This window comes from Salvelinus alpinus, chromosome 22 (genome assembly GCF_045679555.1).
Source record: "Salvelinus alpinus chromosome 22, SLU_Salpinus.1, whole genome shotgun sequence".
Taxonomy (NCBI): Eukaryota; Metazoa; Chordata; class Actinopteri; order Salmoniformes; family Salmonidae; genus Salvelinus; species Salvelinus alpinus.
Window position 1 is genome coordinate 28223406 of NC_092107.1, and position 26754 is coordinate 28250159.

The 26754-nt window shown below is 42.5% G+C and overlaps 1 protein-coding gene across 4 annotated transcripts; it reads right to left on the reverse strand.

The window, feature by feature from the left end:
• Positions 1-1650: 1650 nt before the first annotated feature.
• LOC139549348 (WD repeat and SOCS box-containing protein 1) lies at positions 1651-26470 on the reverse strand. 4 transcript variants are annotated; one of them, XM_071359754.1, is made up of 10 exons: positions 26056-26470; positions 24784-24952; positions 18505-18773; positions 13943-14074; positions 13033-13133; positions 9915-10087; positions 9701-9814; positions 8747-8854; positions 4307-4409; positions 1651-3665 (listed from the first exon to the last, which is right to left on the reverse strand). In XM_071359754.1, exons 1-10 carry the CDS (start codon positions 26093-26095, stop codon positions 3654-3656), a joined length of 1221 nt encoding a protein of 406 aa, XP_071215855.1. In that variant the 5' UTR covers positions 26096-26470; the 3' UTR covers positions 1651-3653. The 4 variants fall into 4 exon arrangements, with proteins under 4 accessions (XP_071215855.1, XP_071215853.1, XP_071215854.1 ...); XM_071359752.1 differs by having other exon boundaries at positions 1651-4409; positions 26056-26273; positions 26394-26445; XM_071359753.1 differs by having other exon boundaries at positions 1651-4409; positions 26056-26273; positions 26401-26418.
• Between the last annotated feature and the right edge of the window lie 284 nt (positions 26471-26754).

Below are 26754 nucleotides of genomic sequence, written 5' to 3' on the forward strand. Positions count from 1 at the left end.
CTATATAACATTTTTCTACCTGTGTAGAAACAGGAACACTACCTAGGACTGATGATTGTGGTCTGTTTTAAACTGGATCTTCAGTACTGTGTGGCATGGATCTGGTGTAAAATAGTAATTCACAGCTGATATTGGTCTGTTCTAAACCAAAATGGCGTTTCAGGAGTGTTCTGGTCACTTGTGTCACAGCTGACAAAGCAGGACAGCTGGAGATCTACAGTAACTCCTCACTCTCTCCTTCTCCCAGACTACTAGAATCTTCTGGAAGTCCTGGAGTCCCGTGGAGGCAGTTACCACAGCTGAGAAAGCTAAGACAGGGGTTTGGTCTTACAGCTCTAAAGGATTGGGTCAATATCCCCTTGACTGGGGAGTGCTACTGACATCACGAACAACCTCAAACTCCCCATGCAACAATCAATGTCATATTTCAAGAAAACTTACTTGACACACTGTTTTGGGCTGTCTTCTCTAGCTCGTACCACCCCATGCCAGTTTTGCTTTTATTTGCCTCATGCTCCTGTTTCTAAAACCTGGTTCACATTGGCAGGTTGAAGTCACTCAAGTCCTATTTTTTTTGCATATCAGATTCAAATCTGTTATTTTTCCTGCAATCTGAACAGCCAAAAAGCAAATGGAATCGGATATTTCAAGCCACATTTCAAATCCCATTCGTAGGTGGTTTGAAGTCAGATACAAATCTGAACGATGAACGATGAAATCAGATTTGTTTTTAGAATGCTATTTGGCATATCTAGCTACTCTGTTGACAGTTCGACAAGAATGCTAAGCATCTACCTACCTAGCTAGTTGACTGCTGTGGCTAGCCAGAAACAGCTACCTACCTAGCTAGTTGACTGCTGTGGCTAGCCAGAAACAGCTACCTACCTAGCTAGTTGACTGCTGTGGCTAGCCAGAAACAGCTACCTACCTAGCTAGTTGACTGCTGTGGCTAGCCAGAAACAGCTACCTACCTAGCTAGTTGACTGCTGTGGCTAGCCAGAAACAGCTACCTACCTAGCTAGTTGACTACTGTGGCTAGCCAGAAACAGCTACCTACCTAGCTAGTTGACTACTGTGGCTAGCCAGAAACAGCTACCTACCTAGCTAGTTGACTGCTGTGGCTAGCCAGAAACAGCTACCTACCTAGCTAGTTGACTGCTGTGGCTAGCTAGAAACAGCTACCTACCTATCTAGTAGCCAGGAAGGACTCATTTTGAAAGTTGGATCACCTTGCGGAGGAGAATTTAAAAGTGTTCGTATGCTATGATTTTGAACATTCAAAGTAACTGGGAAACGTCCTTGGCAGGTATTATCACCATAGCTTGATACATAACTTGAGTGATAGAAAGCACGAGCACCACCAATCAGCCTCCACCACTGCACACACCATCGTTACTATGACAACTAACAGTGTCACCAAATGACTGTCGTCTGAACACACACATTTGGTGACTTGAAACTTGCTGTTCGGATAGTCATTTTTACAAAATGGATTTGAAGAAAAAACTGATTTCAGCATTAAGGCCTGCAGTGTGAACAAGACTTCAGTGTTTCTCAAGTGACCTCTTTCCCTTTTGCCTTGTGGGTTCCAGGATAAAGCTTGCCTGGTGACTTCAAGAAAAGGACAAAACAAAAAAAACGTATGACTTATTTTTGGTTTTCAAAAAAAGGCTTTATCCAAAATATAAATGCAAATAAACAATACATGCATGAAGCAGACCTGAAAGAAGAAAAAAAGATTTAATTTCAATTTGATATATTCAACATTTTACATTACACTTGTCGAATAGTGAGAGAACCCGTTTTGGGGAAGCTATTCTGTAATGATATTGGTAAACTTACTTCACACTGAAAGAAGTTAAGCTAACCCTGCAAAAAAAAATAGTTTACCTAACTAAAGTTACTTTGAAAAAGTAGTTCACTACATCCAATGTCAGACTATAAATTGCATACAGTATGTTAAACAAAATGTGTAATTTAGCCTAAACACAAAAACTAATGTTCCAATTGAGAATTAGGCAGGTTTGATGCCCAAAAATTTACAAAATTATTGCTTACTTCACCCATAGTTTTAGTTAGCTACACCACTACATGGCAATAACCTGTATTAACTACAGAAAAAAACCAACCGAGATTTAATTAAGTTACCACCAAGCTAATGCAAAATGTAGTTAAATTACTAGTTGAACTACATGTAGTTTACTACTCCCCAACACTGGTGAGAACCCATCGCTTGGATTCATTCACTGGCTCTAGATCTAATCAGCAAAGGCTTTACTAAAAACACCAACCCAACCGATTACTGAAGACAACAGCCTTATGGCTTTACTAACAGGATAAATCAAATTCACAGATGCACAATAGTTAAAGTTTTAGCCATGAGAGAGAAAAGTCACTGACTGACAAGAACAGGCTATAAACCGAGAGAGAGAGACCTTTGGCATCAGCATGACAGACAGAAAATTTCCAAGATTGATTAACAGCAGGCCTGTATCCACTACCTAGGTCAACATAAGACAAAATACAAAAAGTAGACCATTAATACTATTCCATTAGGCTCTTCTCAACATTCTGTGTCTGAAAATAATTAATTTCCCCCCCAATTAAATATTTACTATCAAATGTCTGCATATAACAGTAAGCCTTCAAAGGATTGCCAGTCATGTATGACACAATCAATAAAGAGCCCATGCTACAGATGGCAACTGTAAAGACTTATTCTCAGAAAATGTTGTATAGCTCTCCCCTATAGGTTATTTCTTACACTTAGAAACACCACTTTAGAGTTGTGCAGCATAGCACAGGATAGAAAAGGGGTTTCAGACCGTCATTAATACGGATGGAAACCGCCTTTTAGGCTTTTTCTGTGTTATTGAATAAGTCCTAGGGCACACTATAATCCACACTTTCACAGTCTCCGTCTCACCGACTCTGAAGGAGCACAGACTACACCCTGATCTCTACAATAAGAGATAGTCTCATTCATTCATTCATTTACAGGTCTTCACATTAAAACAAGCGAAAACTATGTACAGAGGGAAAAAAACAGTTTTCAACATTCTATTATTCAAAAAGAAAACAGCAGTAAAAAACATACTACGCCCTCTGATACATTCATATACTGGTATATTAATAGGTATTTATAATATATTGTGTATATACACACACACAGACTTGCACACAATAATTGTCTATACAGATATTTTTTTTTACAGGTAAAATATATACATATTATGAGAAGCAAAACAGGTCAGGCCATGGGTCGCTATTATTTTGGAGAGTGAGATGTGAGACAGTGAAGGCTACAGGCCGTCTTTTCCCTCCTGGACATGAGTGAGACTGGAAGTGTGGAAAGAAAAGCCCATTGAGGAGCTGGGGCAGCGAGTGAGTGAGGGTTAAGACCTGGGGAGATCTAGTGTAGCAGAAAACATTGGGAGGGCACTACACTAAATCTTATCAGCAGTCATTCACTTACCCCAGTGATGTTAAACACCGGATCCAGCCGCGAGCGCATTCAAGCCAACATTGGTAGTAGACATTGGTAGTATGCTTGGGGTCATTGTCCATTTGGAAGACCCATTTGCAAACATGCGAAATCTTCCTGACTGATGTCTTGAGAGGTTGCTTCAATATATTCACATAATTTTCCTCCCTCATGAAGCCATCTATTTTGTGTAAGAAAAAAAAAGAAAAGATGGTTTGATTTTTTAAATTATAAATAAATAAAAAAGGTATTTAGGGAAAGGGAAAACGATCTCAATTGATATTGAAATGACCAAAACCAAATGGAAACTGTAGAAAGAATAATGGACCTCTACTTTTATAGTCTCCTCGATTTGTCCAGCTTTCTATCAGGCATTCGAAATCTAAGCTAGACAGTTAGGGAGCATCGAAAATCTAAAAGCGGCCAATTATCTACAGAGAACAAGTCTCTACTGCAGGAAGAATGTAGAACTATCCAGAGGTGACTGATATGGTAAGGCCATCTTAAGCAGAGAGACAGGCCACTGAAATAACTTAACCATTCAAGCACACTCCCTGAGGGAGACCGTGGCTTGCACAAACGAAAGTAAACCAACAAAAATAAATACATAGAAAAAGACGCTGCCTTGCCACAGAATAGCATGGTGGTGTTAGTCTGTAAATCAAGTTTTCCTCTTTTGTTGTCTTTATCCTGGGTGTTTTTTCTAGGAAGGTAATATTCATTGGTTTCCAGCGTGCGGTGTTGGGCGGTGAGGGTGAAGGGCTAGAGATCTTGGTAAGACAGGTAGGAGCGTATGCTGGGCGGGATGGGCAGTGTCTGCACCTGCTGGGTGGACATGACCCGTCGTAGTGCCATGCGACACAGGTGCTGCAGGCTGGCAATGCTCTTTGGGCACGCCCAAAAATGCACGCTGCCGTCTCGAGACCTGAGAGAGAAACGGGGCGAGAGAAAGTTATTTCCATGTCAATCTATCCCTCACAACAGCACTGAAAGGTAGGTACTAGGTAGGTACTAGGCTTCCGACAGCATGCAAATAAAAAGCTGGAAAACCAGTTTCTGGCAGTACATAAAGTCTTGATTGATCACCTGCCACTTGCCTATAGAATAGGGTGTGTGCAATTCAAACAGGATTAATCCCCCCGAGCACCTAAATGGACTGTATGGGTGTGTGTGGAGAGGTGTAGTTAGGTGTGTAGGAGTGTGTGTGCGCGCGCAGAGGTGTAGGTACAGTTGAAGTCGGAAGTTTACATACACCTTAGCCAAATATATTTAAACTCAGTTTTTCACAATTCCTGACATTTAAATCAGAGTAAAAATGCCCCGTTTTAGGTCAGTTAGGATCACCACTATATCTTAAGAATGTGAAATGTCAGAATAATAGTAGAGAGAATGATTTATTTCAAATTGTATTTCTTTCATCACATTCCCAGTGGGTTATAAGTTAACATGCACTCAACTAGTATTTGGTAGCATTGCCTTTAAATTGTTTAACTTGGTCAAACATTTCGGGTAGCCTTCCACAAGCTTCCCACAATAAGTTAGGTGAATTTTGGCCCATTCCTCCTGACAAAGCTGGTGTAATTGAGTCAGGTTTGTGGGCCTCCTTGCTCGCACACGCTTTTTCAGTTCTGCCCACACATTTTCTGTTGGATTAAGGTCAGGGCTTTGTACTTAAGCCATTTTGCCACGACTTTGGAAGTATGCTTGGGGTCATTGTCCATTTCGAAGACCCATTTGCGACCAAGCTTTAACCTCCTGACTGATGTCTTGAGATGTTGCTTCAATATATCTACCTAATTTTCCTACCTCATGATGCCATCTATTTTGTGAAGTGCACCAGTCCCTCCTGCAGCAAAGCACCCCCACAACATGACACTGCCACCCCCATGCTTCACGGTTGGGATGGTGTTATTCGGCTTGCATGCCTCCCCCTTTTTCCTCAAAACATAACAATGGTCATTATGGCAAACAGTTCTATTTTTATTTCATCAGACCAGAGGACATTTCTCCAAAAAGTACGATCTTTGTCCCCATGTGCAGTTGCAAACCATAGTCTGGCTTTTTTTATGCCAGTTTGGAGCATTGGCTTCTTTCTCGCTGAGTGGCCTTTCAGGTTATGTCGATATAGGACTCGTTTTACTGTGGATATAGATACTTTTGTACCGGTTTCCTCCAGCATCTTCACAAGGTCCTTTGCTGTTGTTCTGGGATTGATTTGCACTTTTCGCACCAAAGTACATTCATCTCTTGGAGACAGAATGCGTCTCCTTCCTGAGCGGTATGACGGCTGCGTGGTCCCATGGTGTTTATACTTGCGTACTATTGTTTGTACAGATGAACGTGGTATCTTCAGGCATTTGGAAATTTCTCCCAAGGATGAACCAGACTTGTGGAGGTCTACAATTTTTTTTCTGAGGTCTTGGCTGATTCCTTTGGATTTTCCCATGATGTCAAGCAAAGAGGCACTGAGTTTGAAGGAAGGCCTTGAAATCCATCCACAGGTACAGCTCCAATTGACTCAAATTATGTAAATTAGCCTATCAGAAGCTTCTAAAGCCATGACACAATTTTCTGGAATTTTCCAAGCTGTTTAAAGGCACAGTCAACTTAGTGTATGTAAACTTCTGACCCACTGGAATTGTGATACAGTAAATAATAAGTGAAATAATCTGTCTGTAAACAATTGTTGGAAAAATGACTTGTGTCATGCACAAAGTAGATGTCCTAACTGACTTGCCAAAACTATAGTTTGTTAACAAGAAATTTGTGGAGTGGTTGAAAAATGAGTTTTAATGACTCCAACCTAAGTGTATGTAAACTTCCGACTTCAACTGTAGGTGTGTAGTGTGTGGGGAGAGGTGTCGGTAGGTGTGTAGGAGTGTGTGTGTGTGTAGGGGCGTGTGTGTGGAGAGGTGTAGGTAGGAGTGTGGAGAGGTGTAGGAAGGTGTGTAGGTAGGAGTGTGTGGAGAGGTGTAGGTAGGTGTGTGTGTGTAGAGAGGTGTAGTTAGGTGTGTGTGTGTGTGTGTGTGTGTGTGTGTGTGGTGAGGTGTCGGTAGGTGTAGGTGTGTGTGGAGAGGTGTAGTTAGGTGTGTGTGGAGAGGTGTCGGTAGGTGTGTAGGAGTGTGTGTGTGTGTGTGTGGAGAGGTGTAGGTAGGTGTGTAGGAGTGTGTGTGTGTGGAGAGGTGTAGGTAGGTGTGTAGGAGTGTGTGTGTGTGGAGAGGTGTAGGTAGGTGTGTAGGAGTGTGTGTGTGTGGAGAGGTGTAGGAAGGTGTGTAGGTAGGAGTGTGGAGAGGTGTAGGAAGGTGTGTAGGTAGGAGTGTGTGGAGAGGTGTAGGATAGAGGTCGACCGATTAATCGGAATGGCCGATTTCAAGTTATAACAATCGGTAATCGGTATTTTTGGACACCGATTTGCCGAATAAAAAAATAAAATAAAAAACGTACACCTTTATTTAACTAGGCAAGTCAATTAAGAACACATTCTTATTATCAATGACGGCCTAGGAACGGTGGGTTAACTGCCTTGTTCAGGGGCAGAACGACAGATTTTTACCTTGTCAGCTCGGGGATTCGTTTTTGCAATCCTCCGGTTACTAGTCCAACGCTCTAACCACCTGCCTCATATTGCACTCCACGAGGAGCCTGCGTGGCAGGCTGACTACCTGTTACGCGAGGGCAGCAAGAAGCCAAGGTAAGTTGCTAGCTAGCATTAAACGCATCTTTTAAAAAACAATCAATCTTAACATAATCACTAGTTAACTACACATGGTTGATGATATTACTAGGATAACTAGCTTGTCCTGCGTTGCATATAATCGATGCGGTGCCTGTTCATTTCTCATTGAATCACAGCCTACTTCGACAAACAGGTGATGATTTAACAAGGGCATTTGCGAAAAAAGCACTGTCGTTGCACCAATGTACCTAACCATAAACATCAATGCCTTTCTTTAAAATCAATACACAAGTATATATTTTTAAACCTGCATATTTAGTTAATATTGCCTGCTAACATGAATTTCTTATAATTAGGGAAATTGTGTCACTTCTCTTGTGTTCCGTGCAAGCAGTCAGGGTATATGCAGCAGTTTGGGCCACCTGGCTCATTGCGAACTGTGTGAAGTCCATTTATTCCTAACAAAGGCCGTAATTAATTTGCCAGAATTGTACATAATTATGACATAACATTGAAGGTTGTACAATGTAACAGCAATATTTATACTTAGGGATGCCATCCGTTAGATAAAATACGGAACGGTTCCGAGATTAGGCTGGTGTAACCGATGTGAAATGGCTAGCTAGTTAGCGGGGTGCGCGCTAATAGCGTTTCAAACATCACTCGCTCTGAGACTTGGAGTAGTTGTTCCCCTTGCTCTGCAAGGGCCGCGGCTTTTGAGGAGCGATGGGTAACGCTGCTTCGAGGGTGGCTGTTGTCGATGTGTTCCTGGTTCGAGCCCAGGTAGCGGCGAGGAGAGGGATGGAAACTATACTGTTACACTGGCAATACTAAAGTGCCTATAAGAACATCCAATAGTCAAAGGTATATGAAATACAAATCGTATAGAGAGAAATAGTCCTATAATTCCTATAATAACTACAACCTAAAACTTCTTACCTGGGAATATTGAAGACTCATGTTAAAAGGAACCACCAGCTTTCAAATGTTCTCATGTTCTGAGCAAGGAACTTAAACGTTAGCTATCTTACATGGCACATATTGCACTTTTACTTTCTTCTCCAACACTTTGTTTTTGCATTATTTAAACCAAATTGAACATGTTTCATTATTTATTTGAGGCTAAATTGATTTTATTGATGTATTATATTAAGTTAAAATAAGTGTTCATTCAGTATTGTTGTAATTGTCATTATTACAAACAAAAAAAAGTATTAAAAATAAAGAATCAGCCGATTAATCGGTACCGGCTTTTTTTGGCCCTCCAATAATCGGTATCGGCGTTGAAAAATCATAATCGGTCGACCTCTAGTGTAGGAGTGTGTGTGTGTGTGTGTGTGGAGAGGTGTAGGTAGGTGTGTAGGAGTGTGTGTGTGTGTGTGTGGAGAGGTGTAGTTAGGTGTGTGTGTGGGGAGAGGTGTAGGTAGGTGTGTAGGAGTGTGTGTGTGTGGAGAGGTGTAGTTAGGTGTGTGTGTGTGTGGGGAGAGGTGTAGGTAGGTGTGTAGGAGTGTGTGTGTGTGGGGAGGTGTAGTTAGGTGTGTGTGGAGTGGTGTAGGTAGGTGTGTCGGAGTGTGTGTGCGCCTCACCCAGCTGCTAAGACACTCCCGTCAGTAGAGAAGGCACAGCAGAGACCATTAATGAGGGGAGCGATGGCCTTGGGAGACTTCTCATCAATGGTCCAGAAACGCACCACTCTGGGGAGAGAGGGATGGACAGAATGAGTTAGTGGGTGTGTAGAAGAGAGAAGGACAAAATAAAGAGGGAGAGGTAGACCGCAAAAAGGGCGCTGGTCAGACACAGATCACATGGGAACTGCATTAGAGCCAAAGCAAGCTGGCTGAAAGACTGTAGGATTCATATTGTTCCACTTCATAAAAAAAAAAAAAAAAAAAGGGGTTATTTTCACTATTAAATCAAATGTAACTGTTCAAATTCAAAATGTTTTATCCTCATCCTATCAGAAAAACTAATCTTGGCAGATGTGGCTGAGACAAGAAATTGTCCCCGCCATTTTGTGAGACTTGTTCCTCCTCTCCCTCTAGCACTGCCTTCGCACTGGTAAACACTTAGCAGCCTAACCAAGGAAGGGAAGGGCTAAGGAGAGAAGGAAGCAAGGCGTCAGCGGTTGATTAATGGCCGTCATGTGACCCATTCCCAAAGGGGGCCCTGCCTGGCTGCAACAGCTCTGTTCTCACTCAGACCCCATTAAGACTCGTGACTCCCTCTCTCTCTCTCCCTCTGCTTCACAGCGCTCTGCTACTGCAGCAAACTAACACTTTTTCATCAGCAGAGAGGGCACGCAGTTTACCATGTACACTGTGAAGTGTGACAGCGCAAGTGAGCTTGGTGAAGCAGCTATGGCCAACACAAACTTACAAATCTACACCAGCCATGCTCTCCACGTGTGGTAGAAGAGAACGCCTTCGAGAGAAGATCAAGTGGACATTAGCCATAAGAATCTCAAACATTTTTAAAGCTGAGCTTTTCCTTATTGGACCCTTCTGATGCACCAGACACAGGTATCAGCCTTTGTTCCTTACCTGTCGTCAGTGATGCTGGCGATGTGACGCCCGTCGTGACAGAATGCTACGGAACGTACCCAGCGATCGTTGGCCCCTCCTGCAAAGATGGGCGAGGGGGGAGGGAAGAGGTGCCTGAAGGAGAGAAAAACACAGAGATAAGAAAACTTCAACAAGGTCTTAACAACATCATTGTGTCATTGCTTTGCCCTAGTTCCTGGTGTCTGTGACTTACGCTAGCTCCAGCAGCACAGTGCCCACATGGGGGTCCCAGATGATGACGCGGGTGTCGTAGGAGGCGGTGGCGAGCAAGGCGCCATCAGGAGAGAACTCACAGGACACCACGTCATTATGGTGACCCTCAAGCTTCCGGATCAGGGAATATTTATCCATATCCCAAAGGAACACCTACAGAAGAAAGAGGTCCACGGAATAACGCCATGCAGGGACAAGCATTTTAAACTACTTAAAACACAACCTAAAAACTACTGACATAAAATGTCAAAACAGATGCAATGTAAATTACAAGTAGTTAAATTAAGCAACAAAAATAAAACAAGAAATAAACAGAAAAATCTTTGTATGCTCAGTGTCATTTTATGGCTTATGTGTTGAACTACAGACCAAACAATGCACAAAATAAATCACATGCTACTCAAGCAGCAATTCTATGTTATGTAACAAAATGCATGTCACTGCACATCTGGTTTCTTAACATAGCTGCTAAAATAGTGCTCCATATAAATTCTTGACGTAGGCTAGCATTTAAACATATTAATATCTACTTACAACGTTCTCAATACAAACATGTTTAAGTCTACAGAAAAAGAAGAAAATAAAACAAGTAGTAACTTAAGGTAACATAATGTTACTCCACTGGTTTCCCCTTTCAGAGTTCTAGTTCACTGTGATTACAAAAGGCTCGCACCTCCGGCGGAAGCCTACGAAGAGACATACTGCAAGAGAAAAAAAACATTTGATGGCCAAAAGGTTGACGCCTTTGGACACACATTTGCAACATGTGCACACTGTTTTCAACAGCCAGCCATAAAGCCTTGAACGTTCCTTTGCTCCAGAGCAATGTAATGCATGCGCAAGAGGAACATGCCTTGTTATTTGTTAAAACTTTAAACTGACCAGAACAGAGCAAATCTAATTAAAACCCAATTCTAGAGAGGCTTTAACAGTGATGTTGTACTTCCTTGTAACTTTTACAACCAAAAGAAGATTGTATAGGCCTATTGAAAACATCACAAGGAGTTCTGCAAACATTGCACTTGAGCAAAAGTGCAACATTCCAGCTAAAGTAGATGAATGCCATTCCACAATCAATTCAATGGTTTCTGGGGGCTACTTCAGTTCAAAATGTCCTCCTACTCCCTCCTCTAGCGTTAGTGTGAAATGAAAGGAATCCAACGCATGAGGCTACTGCCTGCATTTTAGGCAAGCTACACCACTCCACATTTTATAAGACAGCCAGCTGCCAGTGACTGGAAAATCTGCTCCAAAATGGCAGACAGTTACAGTTGCCTCCTTTGTTTTCTGTGGCTTTTTTAATGAGGCTCAGTTCTCTATAAAAATTCTGTTCAAGCAATTTAGAGTTCAGTTTGAATGTATTAGCAGTTTTGTTTTTTGTACTATGACGAGTATGTGTTTTGATTTTCAGTCATTCTGTATGAGAGACTGTTCTTCCTCTCCCACTATGGTCACAGAAAATCATTGACCGTTGCGTTTGTTTTCTCGATCTGTTTTAACAAAAAAATATGCAAATGCTAATCAAAGTGGGACATTTCCGTGAGGAAAATACTGCCCTTTGGCCAATTATGAGGCAACAGGGAATTCACTAACTTACATCATGTTTTTTTCAACTCCAACATTGTCCATGTTCATTTTGGTAGAGTGTTTGGGACAAAGGCAGACATTTATTGGGATGATGGCAGTCTGCGGAGCCACAAAGAGTCCTTTCAATTCTCAATTACGCCAACAATGACCTGACCCCTGCACACTAACTCCATTACAAAAGGGGCTGAGCAGGGCGGCCACAACAGAGATGGGCGTGCTGACTGGCCCTTAAACATGGGCCCCGGGAGAGAAGTCAGGAGGATGAGGGAGAACTAAGGATATCAAACTAAAGTAACTGATGTTAACAGCCTCATTATGGAGAGACATAAATAATCATAAATGTCATTCATACAAGTTAGAGACTGTGGGAGGGCGAGACTGACATTGAACTGACAAAAACTACTAACCTAACAAAATGTCAGTTAAGGTGTGCTATAATAGTTAGGGTTTCTAATTAAGTACATTTGGGAGTGGGGGTCGAGGTGAGATGGGGAAGGACAGTAGGAGGTGAAGGAGAGGGGTAAGGGACCATGTGGGTGGGAAGTATTTACTTTACTGCCGTTTTAAAATCACTGTTTTATAACTGATATAAAAGGAGGAACTGCGACAGCGGAGGTAGACAAACATGGAGACAGCAGCACCTACGTACGGGAGACCTTGCGGTCAGGTAGGTGCAAGGCTGCCCCCTGGGCAGGGGCACAGTGCGTCCCAGCCCGGCAGTAGTAGTGGCACTGGTGCCAACAGCCAGCCGTCTGCACCGGCTGCTTTATGTCAGCGCGGCGCTCCCTCCCTTCAAAAACACTCACACACCTGCCACCTGTGACAGGGAAAGCAAGACACTTATGGACACACACAGCCTAACAACAATCTAGCTGCACCCTGCACAAGAAGGGTGGAACTGGCTACAGTAACTAACTACTAGCATGTTAATGAGGTTCTTGCAAAGTGTGCATCTGTGACTGAAGTCATTGGGGTCCAATCCCGCACTGGCTGGGCAGCCATTTTGAGGACTACGCCACTTAGCTAACCATCTAATTTTCTCCTTGCATACTATTTACTAAATACCAGGTAGATTTTATCAAAAAGGGAAATCCAAAAATATTTAGAACATTTCTTTGAATGATTTTGGTCTACATTGAGGTTCAAAGGTCATTAAATAAAGCATAACAATCTGCATCCCACATTCTAAAGCATCAAATTAACAGTTTAGATTGTGAGCTGGATTGTAGATTGTAGATGGAGGATAAATCCCGAAACTATTACAAAGAAGTGTGTGATCATTTGTTTAGTCTACATGCATATTACAATACCAAAGCTACTTCAAACCAAGCCAAACCAAACTACAGGCAGGGCTGTTGAACTAGTCATGACACCAAGCATAACGGTCAAGATTCAGTTGAGGGGAAGGTGGGAGTGTTTCATTGGTAGGTCATTGAGCATAACTAGACAAGCAATAGCACACAGAAGCAGTTCATCTCAAAAAGGAGAGAAAGGGGAACAGGTGTACGTACCGATTTACTGGCTCCGACAGAGCAGAGGACTGAGGAGTCTGGTGAGAATGCGCTGCAATAGACCCAGTTCTGATGACCCCGCAACACTTTAACCATGTTGCCTACAACACAGCATCACAGGTTGTTATGACATGTACATGTGACGGAGAATTGCAAACTATTTGCTTTTTAAGAAATTATTGTGATGAAGTAACAGTACCAATGTCTGCTGATTATGTTTCTAAGGTTTATAGGATTGTCTGCAAGATTTCAATAGGGATAACTGGGCTATTTTAATTACTGGGCTTAGATGGTAAAATGTAGGTTTTTCCAATTAGGCTCTGGAGTCTAGGCTCGTGGAGTTTCATTTTTCAAGTTACAAAAACTGTAGGAAATCCTACTGCTTGTGTATGTTGATTGTGTCATTTGAAAACACGGATTCACAGATAAAATAGATGTGTTAGTGGTGATCTGACTTATCAATGACTGTACCCAGGACTGCTCTGGTCAATAGAGGAGAAACTAGGTCAGACCATGCCATGGCTATGCCTTCCTCTAGGCTTTTGTTCAGGAGACCTTGGACTTGGGTCCAATTTTAACATTCTCTGCTCATGTGAGCTTAGAACGCATGCAGGGGGTGAGGGGCCTTTCAAGGTGGAACCGTCAGCAGCAGTAGCTCATTGCACTGGAACAAAGGCAACTTATCACATGCTCCCTACTTCTTCAGCTTTGTGTGTGGATGTGTATAAGCCCAACACACAAAAATGACATCTGCATGCATCATAATAATCTTGACCTCAACAGATCAGTGTGGCTTGCTGGCACAGCTGTACAAATCTCTAACAAAAACAATAACTATGTTAACAAGCATGGAAAATGATTTCAGGTCCAAGATAATAAAAAGGTGTTCCTCAGGGCTCAGTGTTCTTACCGTCATCTTTCAGGTCCCAGACCCTCAGGGTTTTGTCTCTGGATGCCGAGACTAGCATGAGGCTGCCATCAGGGGCAAAAGTGAGGTCTCGCACTATATCTGTATGGTCCATGAGATTCAGCAACAGCTTTCCTGTAAAGGCAAACAACCACGAGTTAATAATAAAGCTAATGAGATACACAGCACAGACGAGTTACTGTAGGTCAACTCCACCACCTCTAATTACACAGCCTTGGGGAATTTGTCATGATTTGTGGATTAAAATGCCACAGAGCTGCAATTTGCTTTATTCCCTCTGTGGGGTGTAGAATAGTGTGGGTTCCACACCCATGTGAAAAGTAACCAGAGCGCTGTCAGTTTGTACAGAGGCACATAAAAAGAGAGTGAGATGGAGTATAGAAAATAAACATTTAAGAGGGGAAAGAAAGAGGGCGGTCACAAATTAATTCTTCATGTAACAACTAGTCCCACTGACTGTGCTCTTTTCTTTACATGATGAGTTGGAGCCCAGGAGAGCTCTATTTTAAAGGCTGGTCCTGGTGTTGACAGTCAGAGTGACACAGAATACCCTCTGGGTAGACTGACACACAATAGTTGAAAGCAGAGTAATCCTGAGTTAAACCCTTCAATTTGTTACTTCCTGATACTCAGTCCAAACACTGGTTCCATTGAGGGGAGGATGGGACTCAATTACAGTAGCTATTCTCAAATAGTCTGCTAACAGTTGACAACTCTAAATTGGGGAATAATAATCGATTATAATAGTTATTACAATAACACCCTAATTGCGCCTGAAGCCAAATCCTAACAAAAGTAATGCCACCGGCAATATTCAGCCATGAAATAAAGAAAGCAAGTTTACATACACTAAGTTGACTGTGTCCTTAAACAGCTTGGAAAATTCCAGAAAATTGTCATGGCTTTAGAAGCTTATGATAGGCTAATTGACATCATTTGAGTCAATTGGAGGTGTACCTGTAGATGTATTTCAAGGCCTATCTTCAAACTCGGTGCCTCTTTGCTTGCCATCATGGGGAAATCAAAAGAAATCAGCCAAGACCTCAGAAAAACAATTGTAGACCTCCACAAGTCTGGTTCATTCTTGGGAGCAATTTACAAACACCTGAAGGTACCATGTTCATCTGTACAAACAATAGTACGCAAGTATAACACCATGGGACCACGCAGCCGTCATACCGCTCATGAAGGAGACACATTCTGTCTCCTAGAGAACTACGTACTTTGGTGCGAATAGTGCAAATCAATCCCAGAACAACAGCAAAGGACATGTGAAGATCCTGGAGGAAATAGGTAGAAAAGTATCTATATCTACATAACCTGAAAGGCCGGTCAGCAAGGAAGAAACCACTGCTCCAAAACCACCATAAAAAAAGCCAGACAACAGTTTGCAACTGCACATGGGGACAAAGATCGTACTTTTTGGAGAAATGTCCTCTGGTCTGACGAAACAAAAATAGAACTGTTTGGTCATAATGACCATCGTTATGTTTGGAGGAAAAAGGGGGATGCTTGCAAGCCGAAGAACACCATCCCAACCGTAAAGCACAGGGGTGGGCAGCATCATGTTGTGGGGGTGCTTTGCTGCAGGAAGGACTGGTGCACTTCACAAAATAGATGGCATCATGAGGTAGGAAAATTAGGTGGATATATTGAAGCAACATCTCAAGACATCAGTCAGGAAGTAAAGCTTGGTCGCAAATGGGTCTTCGAAATGGACAATGACCCCAAGCATACTTCCAAAGTTGTGGCAAAATGCCTTAAGGACAACAAAGTCAAGGTATTGGAGTGGCCATCACAAAGCCCTGACCTTAATCCTATAGAAAATTTGTGGGCAGAACTGAAAAAGTGTGTGCGAGCAAGGAGGCCTACAAACCTGACTCAATTACACCAGCTTTGTCAGGGGGAATGGGCCAAAATTCACCCAACTTATTGTGGGAAGCTTGTGGAAGGCTACCTGAAACGTTTGACCCAAGTTAAACAATTGAAAGGCAATGCTACCAAATACACTCAATTAGTATGTAAACGTCTGACCCACTGGGAATGTGATGAAAGAAATCACTCTACACTATTATTCTGACATTTCACATTCTTAAAATAAAGTGGTGATTCTAACTGACCTAAGACAGGGAATTTTTACTCTGATTAAATGTCAGGAATTGTGAAAAACTGAGTTTAAATGCATTTGGCTAAGGTGTATGTAAACTTCCGAGTTCAACTGTAGGTGTGTGAGAGAAAAAGTGTGAGAGAAAACCAATGAGTCTAGGAAAGAGGGGGGCCTAGCGGGTTTGTGACATCAGCACTGTGTTGGCAGCAGGGAGAGAGGGGCCGTGGGCAAACATCATCATTCAGGTGTGTCAGTAAAAAACATGGGAGCAGGAGTGGAGGCGCAAGCAGACAGCCAGCTGGGCTAAAATGAACGTCAACACATTATATCACCCACTGACTGTCTCCAACACAGACTGATGGGTAGGATTTCGAAACTTTAAATATTGTTAATCATCAGTTACACTAGAGGCATGAGGAGTGCCATAGTCTAGTTTATACACCAGAAGTTAATGGGTATCTGTAGGAGGAATGTATATGGTGGGGTCAGGGAAGGTTGGATAGGAGCCAGGGGGCTTTGGGAGGTGCCGAGTAGAGGAATCACATGATTGCAGTCACTGATAATGGTGGAGAGCTGTGGAGTAGTGAGGAAGGGGGTAGAGGTCAGGTCAGCTTAAGGGAGAAGGAACAGTTTGTGGCCCGTATCACTTAACTTCCTGCCTAGTAATAAATATGTAATGTTTAGAGAGGAGGAGACTCCACCCAAATTGGGGTATATAAACTCAGCAAAAAAATGTATGTCCTCTCAAACTTAACGTGTAAATATTTTTATGAACATAAGAATCAACAACTGAGACATTAACAAGTTCCACAGACATGTGTCTAACAGAAATGGAATAATGTGTCCCTGAACAAAGGGGGGGTCAAAATAAAAAATAACAGTCAGTATCTGGTGTGGCCACCAGTTGCATTTAGTACTGCAGTGCATCTCCTCCTCATGGACTGCAACAGATTTGCCGGTTCTTGCTGTGAGATGTTACCCCACTCTTCCACCAAAGCACCTGCAAGTTCCCGGACATTTCTGGGGGGAATGTACCTAGCCCTCACCCTCCGATCCAACAGGTCCCAGATGTGCTCAATGGGATTGAGATCTGGGCTCTTCGCTGGCCATGGCACAACACTGACATTGCTGTCTTGCAGGAAATCACGCAAAGAATGTTGCATTGTCATGTTTGTCACGTTGTTGCCGGTGATGTCTGGTGAAGACCTGCCTACAACAGGCCTACAAGCCCTCAGTCCAGCCTCAGTCCTCCATCAGTCTGAGCACTGATGGAGGGATTGTGCGTTCCTGGTGTAACTCGGGCAGTTGTTGCCATCCTGTACCTGTCCCGCAGGTGTGATGTTAAGATGTACCGATCCTGTGCAGGTGTTGTTACATGTGGTCTGCCACTGTGAGGATGATCAGCTGTCCATCCTGTCTCCCTGTAGCGCTGTCTTAGGCCTTTCACAGTACGGACATTGCAATTTATTGCCCTGGCCACATCTGCAGTCCTCATGCCTCCTTGCAGCATGCCTAAGGCACGTTCACACAGATGAGCAGGGACCCTCGGCATCTTACTTTTGGTGTTTTTCAGAGTCAGTAGAAAGGCCTCTTTCGTGTCCTAAGTTATCACAACTGTGACCTTAATTGCCTACCATCTGTAAGCTGTTAGTGTCTTAACAACCGTTCCACAGCACTAAGAATCATCAAAATAAATATCATGGCATGCGGCACCCATTGATTTTGTTATGATTGAGTCACTCAGATAGCATAAGAACACGTCATAAACCATTGCAAAATGTAGAGAATTGCAGGAAAGTAGCTTTAAAACTTTAATGTTCTCTCTCTGCACCATGACACATTGTGTATAATTGCAGGAAATTCCCTTTAAAAACAGGAAAAAAATATATGCGGCCAAGAAGAGGACCTCTAAATACTAAGCCCAATTTTGATCCAGAAAAACCCCGGAGTTCCAAGTTACAACGTACATTTGTAGAATTGAATATATATATATATATATATTTTTTTTTTTTAATCGTGTAATGTCCTTTTAAAAGTCACCAGAAGCGACCTTCTCATAATCATGGAAAAAAATATATATCACAGGTGTGCCTGACCCCACCCAGCAAAAAGGAACCTGCCTGACCCACCCCAAAAGCTAGATTTGGTGTAAACAGCCCCACCCAATTTCTGCCGTGCTGCTTTCAACTATAAGATCTGTGAGAGAGTGAAAAAAGGTAGAAGGGCGAAGTGGATTTTCTGGAATGAAAACACAGCCCAGGATGTGTGTGGAGAAAGTTGATCCAAGAAACCCCAATACGAGGCTTCAACTTCCTCCCTGCTGAGAAGAGGCATGCTGATTCAATAACTTGCATTGGTACATGGAACTAGGAATAATGCACTGTGAAAACAGAGCCGCCCAGCTGGTTGTGATGTTCATGTTTAATCAGGTGCTCACCAGTATAGACGTCCCAGATCTTGACACGTCCATTGTTGAGGCCCGTGGCAAGCAGCAGCTGGTCCTGACCGAACTTGAAACGGTGCCACTCGATGTTGACGCAGCGACTCTGCTTCTCTGGCACAGACGAGCCAAAGGCCAGACCCCACACGATGTCACCGCAGTCGATGGTATGCTCCCTGGGCTCGCCCACTGGCACCACTGTTCCTCCCTCGCTGTTCTGCCGCGACAAACGCTGAGGGCCCGCTCCGTTGGAGCCTTCCCCAACACTGGAGAGTGGGATAGAGAGGAAGGAGAGGGGTCATGTGGAAAGACAGGGAGTGAGATGGAGAGAGGGCAGAAAAAGAGAAGGGACAGAAATGGATAACAGGGAAATGAGGGTAATGGAGGGAAAGGAGAGGGAGAAACGTGAGTTACATGTAGTCCTACAGTGCGATGATCACATAACTTTTTAATGTAACGCATCTGAATTCAATAGATCCAGGTGCCAAACAGCTAAAAGAATTATGCACATAAAGGAGGAGAGCACTGAGTGATACATGCAGTCTAAAGTGATGAGAGAGGGTTAGCTAACTTGGTCCATGAGTTTCATATTGTTAAGAAAGATATTCTGATGATTATTCCCTATTGGAATTTGGCCTCCAGGTAACCTCTAAGGACAGAAATCATCATAAACAGGTCTTAGTAACTGATATCTGAGCCCATGAGCCACAAAAATCAGCCATGGGTGTCCTTTTAAAATGTATAGTCTATTGAACCTCTAGGTCTCAGCCTTGATTCAATGTTTTGACCAAGGGCAGGGAAGGATGAGACAACAAACACAAGGAGTATTTAGGTCTACACTCCCTGCTGGAAGGAGAAAGATTTGCTGCGAACCTCTTAAGAGCAGCCTTTCTCAAACCTCGGTCTGTGGAGGAGTGCTTGCCGGTCCGCGGCAAATTTGTCTTGAATATGATTGGGGCTTTCTTTGGTCTGCGGCATATTTGAATCTAATAAATACTTGCCATAGGCCTGCTTGGGCAATGCGCTCAACTACGCATGCTGCAGTCTAGGTTGCAGTAAAAAATTGTGTTGCCATGACGAAGTATAGTTACACCGAAGCATAGTTTTTTTACGAAAAAGAGATGACCGACCAACCCCCCCAAAAATGTGCACAATCATTTCAGACAACACTTTACTGAGGGCATCGTACTCTCTCAAAACATTTCCAAGTGCCAGGCTCCTTTCGCTATAGTTGAAAAGCTGGTGATGCCATCAGACGTGGATGCTTGCCGAGAAGTTTTAGGCCCAACTGCTGCTACAATGGTCAGTGAAATCCCACTTCACAATAACACTGTCACACCTAGAATCCACAATATGGCAGATGATATTGAATCACAGGTTTTAGACAGAGCCTGTGCATCAAATTGGTTTGCAGTCCAATTAGATGACTGACATTTCAAATGCCCGCTTCTTGTGTGTGTGTATGCTACATTTATGAAGAATGTATTTTTTGTTTTCAAGAGATGCCTCAGAATACAGCTGCAGGTGAAATATTCTGTGTTCTGAACAAGTAGGCCTACATAACGGGACATGGATTACGATGGGACGTTATATCGGACTCTGTACCAACGGGACTGCTGCTCAAATGTGGCAAGAATAAAAAGAATGCGGGACACTGGTTTTAATGAGATGTGCCTTTCCACATTCTGGCTGTTCAGCAGCAGAGAATACTCAGCGAGATGGCAGTGAAGACATTCATCCCCTTTCATTCTACATACTTATGTGAGAAAGGCTTCTCCTCTCTTGCTGCAACAAAATCTAAATATTGCAGCAGACTAGCTGTTAAAAACCCCTCAGTGTCCCTCTCCTCCTTCCCTCTGAGGTTTGACCTATTGATGTCCAAGAGGCAGGCACACCAGTATCAATGATTGAGTGAGTCAAATATCTTGTAATATTCTATTTATTTAACATTGTATATATTGATAGATTGTTATTTGTTTATAAAGATTCAGTTGCTATTAGTGATGCACTGATGTGACATTTTTGCCCAATACCGATATCCGATATTTTCCTTGCCAAAAAAACCTGATACCGATATATTTTTTTGTGGCTTTATGCATTCTAGTACAGTTAACACACACACACACACACTGACACGTCGGTCTAAGGCACTGCATCGCAGTGCAAGAGGCGTCACTACAGTCTCTGGTTCGAATCCAGGCTGTATCACACCCGGTCGTGATTGGGAGTCCCATAGGGCAGTGCACAATTGGCCCAGCATTGTCCGGGTTTGGCCGGGGTAGGCCGTCATTGGAAATAAGAACTTGTTAACTGACTTGCCTAGTTAAATAAAGGTTACACACACACACACAACAAAAAGTTATTTTGTTGGCATTTACATATGTCCCCATTACCAGTAAAACATAATCAAAACCTATTTCTTTCACTTACTTGCTGTGCTGTTTCGTTGTTCATTTGTTCCATTCTCAACCAGGATTTCATCATACATGTCAAGCAGTGAAGTTTCAGCTCTGTCCGTGGCCTCTTCCTCGGAGCGCACTGTCACTGTGTCCGTTTCCGCCTTGTCCAGCTGTGTATGTACATTTCATGTAAACCTTGTTTCTTGTCTACATCACAGTAGCAGTCCTTGTACATGACATCGAGCATGGTGGCGACACAGTAAAGAGAGAATGCCACCGAATCGCTTGTTCACAGCCCGTGTGGGCCGTTTTGTTGCTGGGGCAAACTGTTGTCAATGGCAACTGTTTCATACGCCAATGTGGGCCAGTAAAAACATCCAACTCGTCAGGAAAAGGGGCCATCTTCACTCCATAGAAAATAGTCAGCACTAATGCCGCACGCTAGCTAACTGGTTAGCTTAGCATTGACGAAGTCAGAATGGGCATGCGCACTCCACTTATGTGACAGAATCGGTGGCGTTAGAAAATGTATAAATGCAACATGTAAAGTGTTGAACCCATGTTTCATGAGCTGAAAAAAAAGATGCCAGAAATTTTCCATACGCACATAAAGCTTCTCAGATTTTGTGCACATTTGTTTACATCCTTGTCAGTTGTGTTGAGCAGGCGTTTCAATGCCATGACTGACGGTATCACGTCTACTGCAGGCGCAGTTGGTGAGCTTATTTCGAGTCAGTTGTTCGAATGGAGCTAGCTAGTGTGTTCATGTTTCAAACATGTTCTCAAATGCCAGCAGCGGTATGACAACCAGCATATTCCTGAGCATGCAATACAACTTTCCTCAGTACGAAATCCTCGATGACCCACTCTTCTGTCAGACTTGGCATGCTCATAGGGCTGATATCGCTGGTCCAAATGTCAGTCGTGAAGCTAATAGCAGTGACGGTATTACTGTGCAACTCCGGGACAGCAACATCTGAAAAATAGCACACTTGGTAGTGTGTACCCGGGTGCTCGACCAGTCGGCAAAAGCCAACATCACCCACGACAGAGAACGGTTGATTGTCAAGGGCAATGAATTCTATTTTCTTGCCGTTAATGGATTTCGCCTTTGAGTTGTCTCGCTGAAATTTCCTTACTCCTTCAAATGACTGCTCGACTTGTTGACTGCTCGATCCACACAGCAGACATTGTGGGCTAGGTTAGGAATGCTGTGTTGCACGTGTAGTGCAACATTTTACGTGGCGTCATTACATCATGTACCTACGTTAAATAGGTATGCACGGTAGCTTTGACATAGGTTTTGCACATCAGCGTTAAACTAGACATCGGGCCAATACCGATGTTGCCATTTTTAGCTAATATCGGCCAATTCCGATATGTTCACCGATATATCGTGCATCCCTAGTTGCTATATTGTTTTTATTGACAACAGGTAATGTGATTGTGTATAATGACTAAATTATATTATTTTTGTTTTGTCATTTATAGACAGACAGCCCCTGAAGAGGTCACAGACAGAGCGACACTGCCCATGAGTACAACACAGACAGACAAACCATGAAGGAAGACAATTAAATACATAATTCATTAATTTAGTGTAAAGTAAAAAATAAATGAATGTTCATAAAGAAAAAGCGATTATGATTTATAAAATAAAATAAAATGTAAAGTCCCCAGAGAAAAAAGCCCATGCCTTGCTGGTCCCTGGCACAAAAAAGTTTGAGAAAGGCTGTCTTAGAGGAACGCATCTATCTTCCCATATTAATATCTCTGTCTGTCTATTAAACATTTAAATATTGAAATTGTTCCCTTATATGTTGCATCTAGTATAGCTCTACACCTTGACCGGTTTTAAATTTTTAACAATCTCTCTCCACTAGACAGGACTTGCCTAAACCATTCTGGCCTAGCTAACCACAACTACACCCAATAGGTAATACCAAACAGTGTACTACAAAATGTCTACTATACAATAAGCTCTTTTTGCTCAGACAAATTGAAAAGGTTCTGGGGAGGTCACAAGGCTTTTTTGTGTGGAAAAAGAGCCAGCTCTGCAGAAAGGCAACTGATAATACATGCCACGTGTCCGTGGCAGCTTGCTCCACAGCACACTGCGCTCTGTTTCCTCCTCACAGGGAAGGATAGCACAAGTAATGAACTACTAGAATATTCTAGAACGAGACCAAGAACTCAACCAGAACTGTAAACAACAATTTGGAATGTCAGAATCTAGAATTAATTTTCAGTTCTGTGGTGTTATAGAATGTTGTGGATATTAGAAAATCAGATTGGATGCACCTAGGCCTTAGTCTGACTGACACCTAACTCAAAGTCCTCCTGACTTTAGAGTGGATAGGCTCTTTTGATGTCAGCACGATGCCTCGATAATGAAAGGTGGCTGTGTTATTTTATTTTTATGATTAGTTATCTTGTGTCTCTCACTCAAACACCCACATGGTGAGCCACATACAGCCCCTGAGCACCGCCCCCTTCCAATACAACTGTTGGATTTTCAAACCCAAACAATGTGAAGTCTCAACCCCCCATGAAAAAAAAACCTGTCAGAGAACCAATCAAAGCTCAGCAAGATTGAAGCACAAATAGTGCATTTACAACAGCATCCTGTCCAGACCAGGGTCGGAGCTCCCTCTGACCACGTGAGCCGTGTCAGCCAGGCTACCCTGGCCTGTTACTCGACTTAAAAAGGAAGTAGGCTGTAGCCCTGAAATAATGTAAAAGTGCATTTATAGCCCTCAGCCTTCCTTTAATATTGATTTGACGTGTCATTGTTTACAGAAGGGTTTACAGCCTGACACCAAGTAGTTGACTTCATGGCAGTAAACCTTACATTATTTTACAACATAAGGATACAATAATAAAACCCTAAGCTGCTGTGTGTTGCTTTCTCTTGCCAAAGACAAGACCGTTTCTGTAAAAGTTTGACTGTACTTTACAGAAGCTTTTCTAACGTTCTAAAATTATAGGCTAAGATAACACAAGGCCCTTGAGTATATATCCACTTCTGAATAACAAGAAGCAGTGTCTCCTTTCCTCTAACTTGGTTTACCAAGAACTCCTCATTAATGAAAGTCCACTCTACATTATCAACCATCAGCTGCTGCTTTAAAAATTGCAGAATCTAGTACAGAACACCATCAAGATATTCAAGCAAAACAAAATAGCATATTGTAAGAAACATTAGGAGAAAGGAATGAAGCAACAATAAATAAAATACAGTACCAGTCAAAAGCTTGGACAAATGTACTCATTGAATTATTTTTCTTTATTTTACTGTGGGGGATTTTTATTTATTTATATACAGTGCCAGTGGGGGGCTACAGCTTACTTCCTTTTTAAGTCAAGTAACAGGCCAGGGTAGCCTGGCTGACGCAGCTCACGTGGTCAGAGAGGGAGCGCCGCCACTGGTCTGGACAGGAGGCTGTTGTAAATGCAGTATTTGTGCTTAATTCCTGTTGAAGCCTTTGGAATTGTGCCATGCGACCTGTTAAAGTAAGAGTGGAGGAGCGCTGAAAGGGCCTTAAAACACCAGACAATGAAACAGGCACGGCAGCCGCCAAATGAATACCCAGTGGGCACCAGCAACACACCAGCACACGCCACATTCACTGTCTCTTCCTCCCCTGCTCTCTACTGCCAAATACGACTCCACACCAGTCAGTGCATTCATTGCACAGACAAATTAGTTAGGCTATTCAGACATTTTAAACTGTTGAATTTCAAAACTCAAAAGGAATAGTTGCTTCTGTAGGCCTCCCTCAAAATGTACAGACCTTTGAAGTAGGGCCTAACCTGTTACTTTCTGATCACAATTGTACTGACCAAGAATGTGGTTAGGCCTAGTACAGGTACTTACAAATTCTTCAGGCATTTTGACCAGGGAACAAGCGTCACAATGCGATGCCCTTGAGACCAAGCGAAGTAGGAACCATCAGGCGCAAAGGCTACAGTCCAGGTCTCTCGCCCGGACTTCTGGTCAAAGGGAGCAACAGGCACTAAGAGTTCACCAATGAACTTAGCCTTACCTGAAAACAGAAACAAGAGGTCAGTCAGGGATCAATAGCACAAATACCATGATGATATGGTGCTTGTGAGCAACTTCTGAATGACAGTGTAGAAAAGATGCTTCGGGGCCAACTGACCTTAGCCTGGTGGAACCAGCCTGATCACTGCTTTCGTCATTCTATTTCACCAGCCTGGTCGCTGCATTCATCAATCTATTTCGAAAGGCGAATACAGATCAGGCTGGTTCCACCACCCTAAACTGACCTCTGGTGTAGCTGGACATGAATGTTCAATGTCAGAATTGATGCTCAAAAGTAATTTTATTGAGAGATTCTGAGAGTCAATACTGTTTTGTTACTTGACATGCCATTACAAATGTAAATCAATGATAATGAAGTTGGCTATAATACACAACATATTATTAGCCCAAATAAACTTATTTTAACTGGGTACCATAAAGATATGGTTGACCAAGTAGCTAAAGTAGACATCATATATCACTTTGATTTATTACGCAGAGCTGCAACAAAACACACTATTGTATTTATTTATTATTAGCCCAACTTATTTTAACTGGATAACATAAACATTCGTTTGGAATATAAATGAGACATCATATATCACTTTAATGTATTACGCAATAGAGGTGTTGCAACAAAACACCCATTTTATACAATAACTACCTGATAAATCAGTGCGCTTCCCCGACTAATGAGGAATGAGTCAAACTTCAGAAACGTAATTACCGCCGTCGCCTCCACCACCGAATGACATGGGAAACAAGTGTGCCGACTGCTCGCGCGATGTGTGGGTAGAGTTTCTACCATATTGTCTTTGGTGTGGGGCCACCGAGTATAAACCGCGGGTGCATAGTGAATATGTGACAGGCGGTTACTGTAGTGTGTGAGTCTCTAGGCTAGTAAATAGGTTATAGGCTATGGAAGAAACGACTTGACCTACAATAGAAAATAAAGTAAGACTACATATGACGTCACCGATAGATGAAAGGTGTAACATAGTAGCTAGCTAGGTTAATGCATCTTAGATAGCGAAATAAACATTGACGTTTGAAACCCCTCCACCCCAAACACAGAGCAAGATAGTGAAAAGGATCTCAACTTACCTATCTCATTTTCGTTTACAGAATTAGGGAAGCTTGCCATCTAAATAGAAACCGGATCCGTAGAGAAAAGCCTATTGGTTTAATAACAAAAGTTTTCTGGAAAATAAACAATGTAGCTAGCTTTATAATTAGCCAGAAAGCTGGATTCTATTCCGACGTCTGGAATGCTGTGCACGTCGCGCACGTAGCCTGCTGCAAATTTTAATATCGCGTGAGCCCTAAAAAAAAACCAAACAATTATTTTTGTAATTATCTAACTTAAAATCCGTGTGCAGACTAGGTTTTGTTCAATTCAACTGGATGGCTAAAATCTGCGTTTATTGAAATGACTGTGTTACCGCACACCGTTGAAGATAGCTGACTACGTTGAAATACAATGGCTGAAGAGTAGACTTGATGGCATCTTTTATTTCACTGGGGAGGTCTATCTGAGTGACAGAGTTTTTTGTCATACGTCATCACAGTTACCAAGGTGATAAAATGGCACCTCCCCTTCATTTGTAACCGTTTTCCACTCTCATTTACAACCATTTATATATTTCTCTCTTACTGTGCGCTGTTCCATTGCAACGGCAAATGGGTATATATAACAAATATATTTCAAACCAGAACTATTTTTCTGCTGAAGCTTAAAGCTGTGGGGAGGGGGACAACAAAATTAAATGTGCATCATTTACGATGGGGGATTTGTGTGTATTT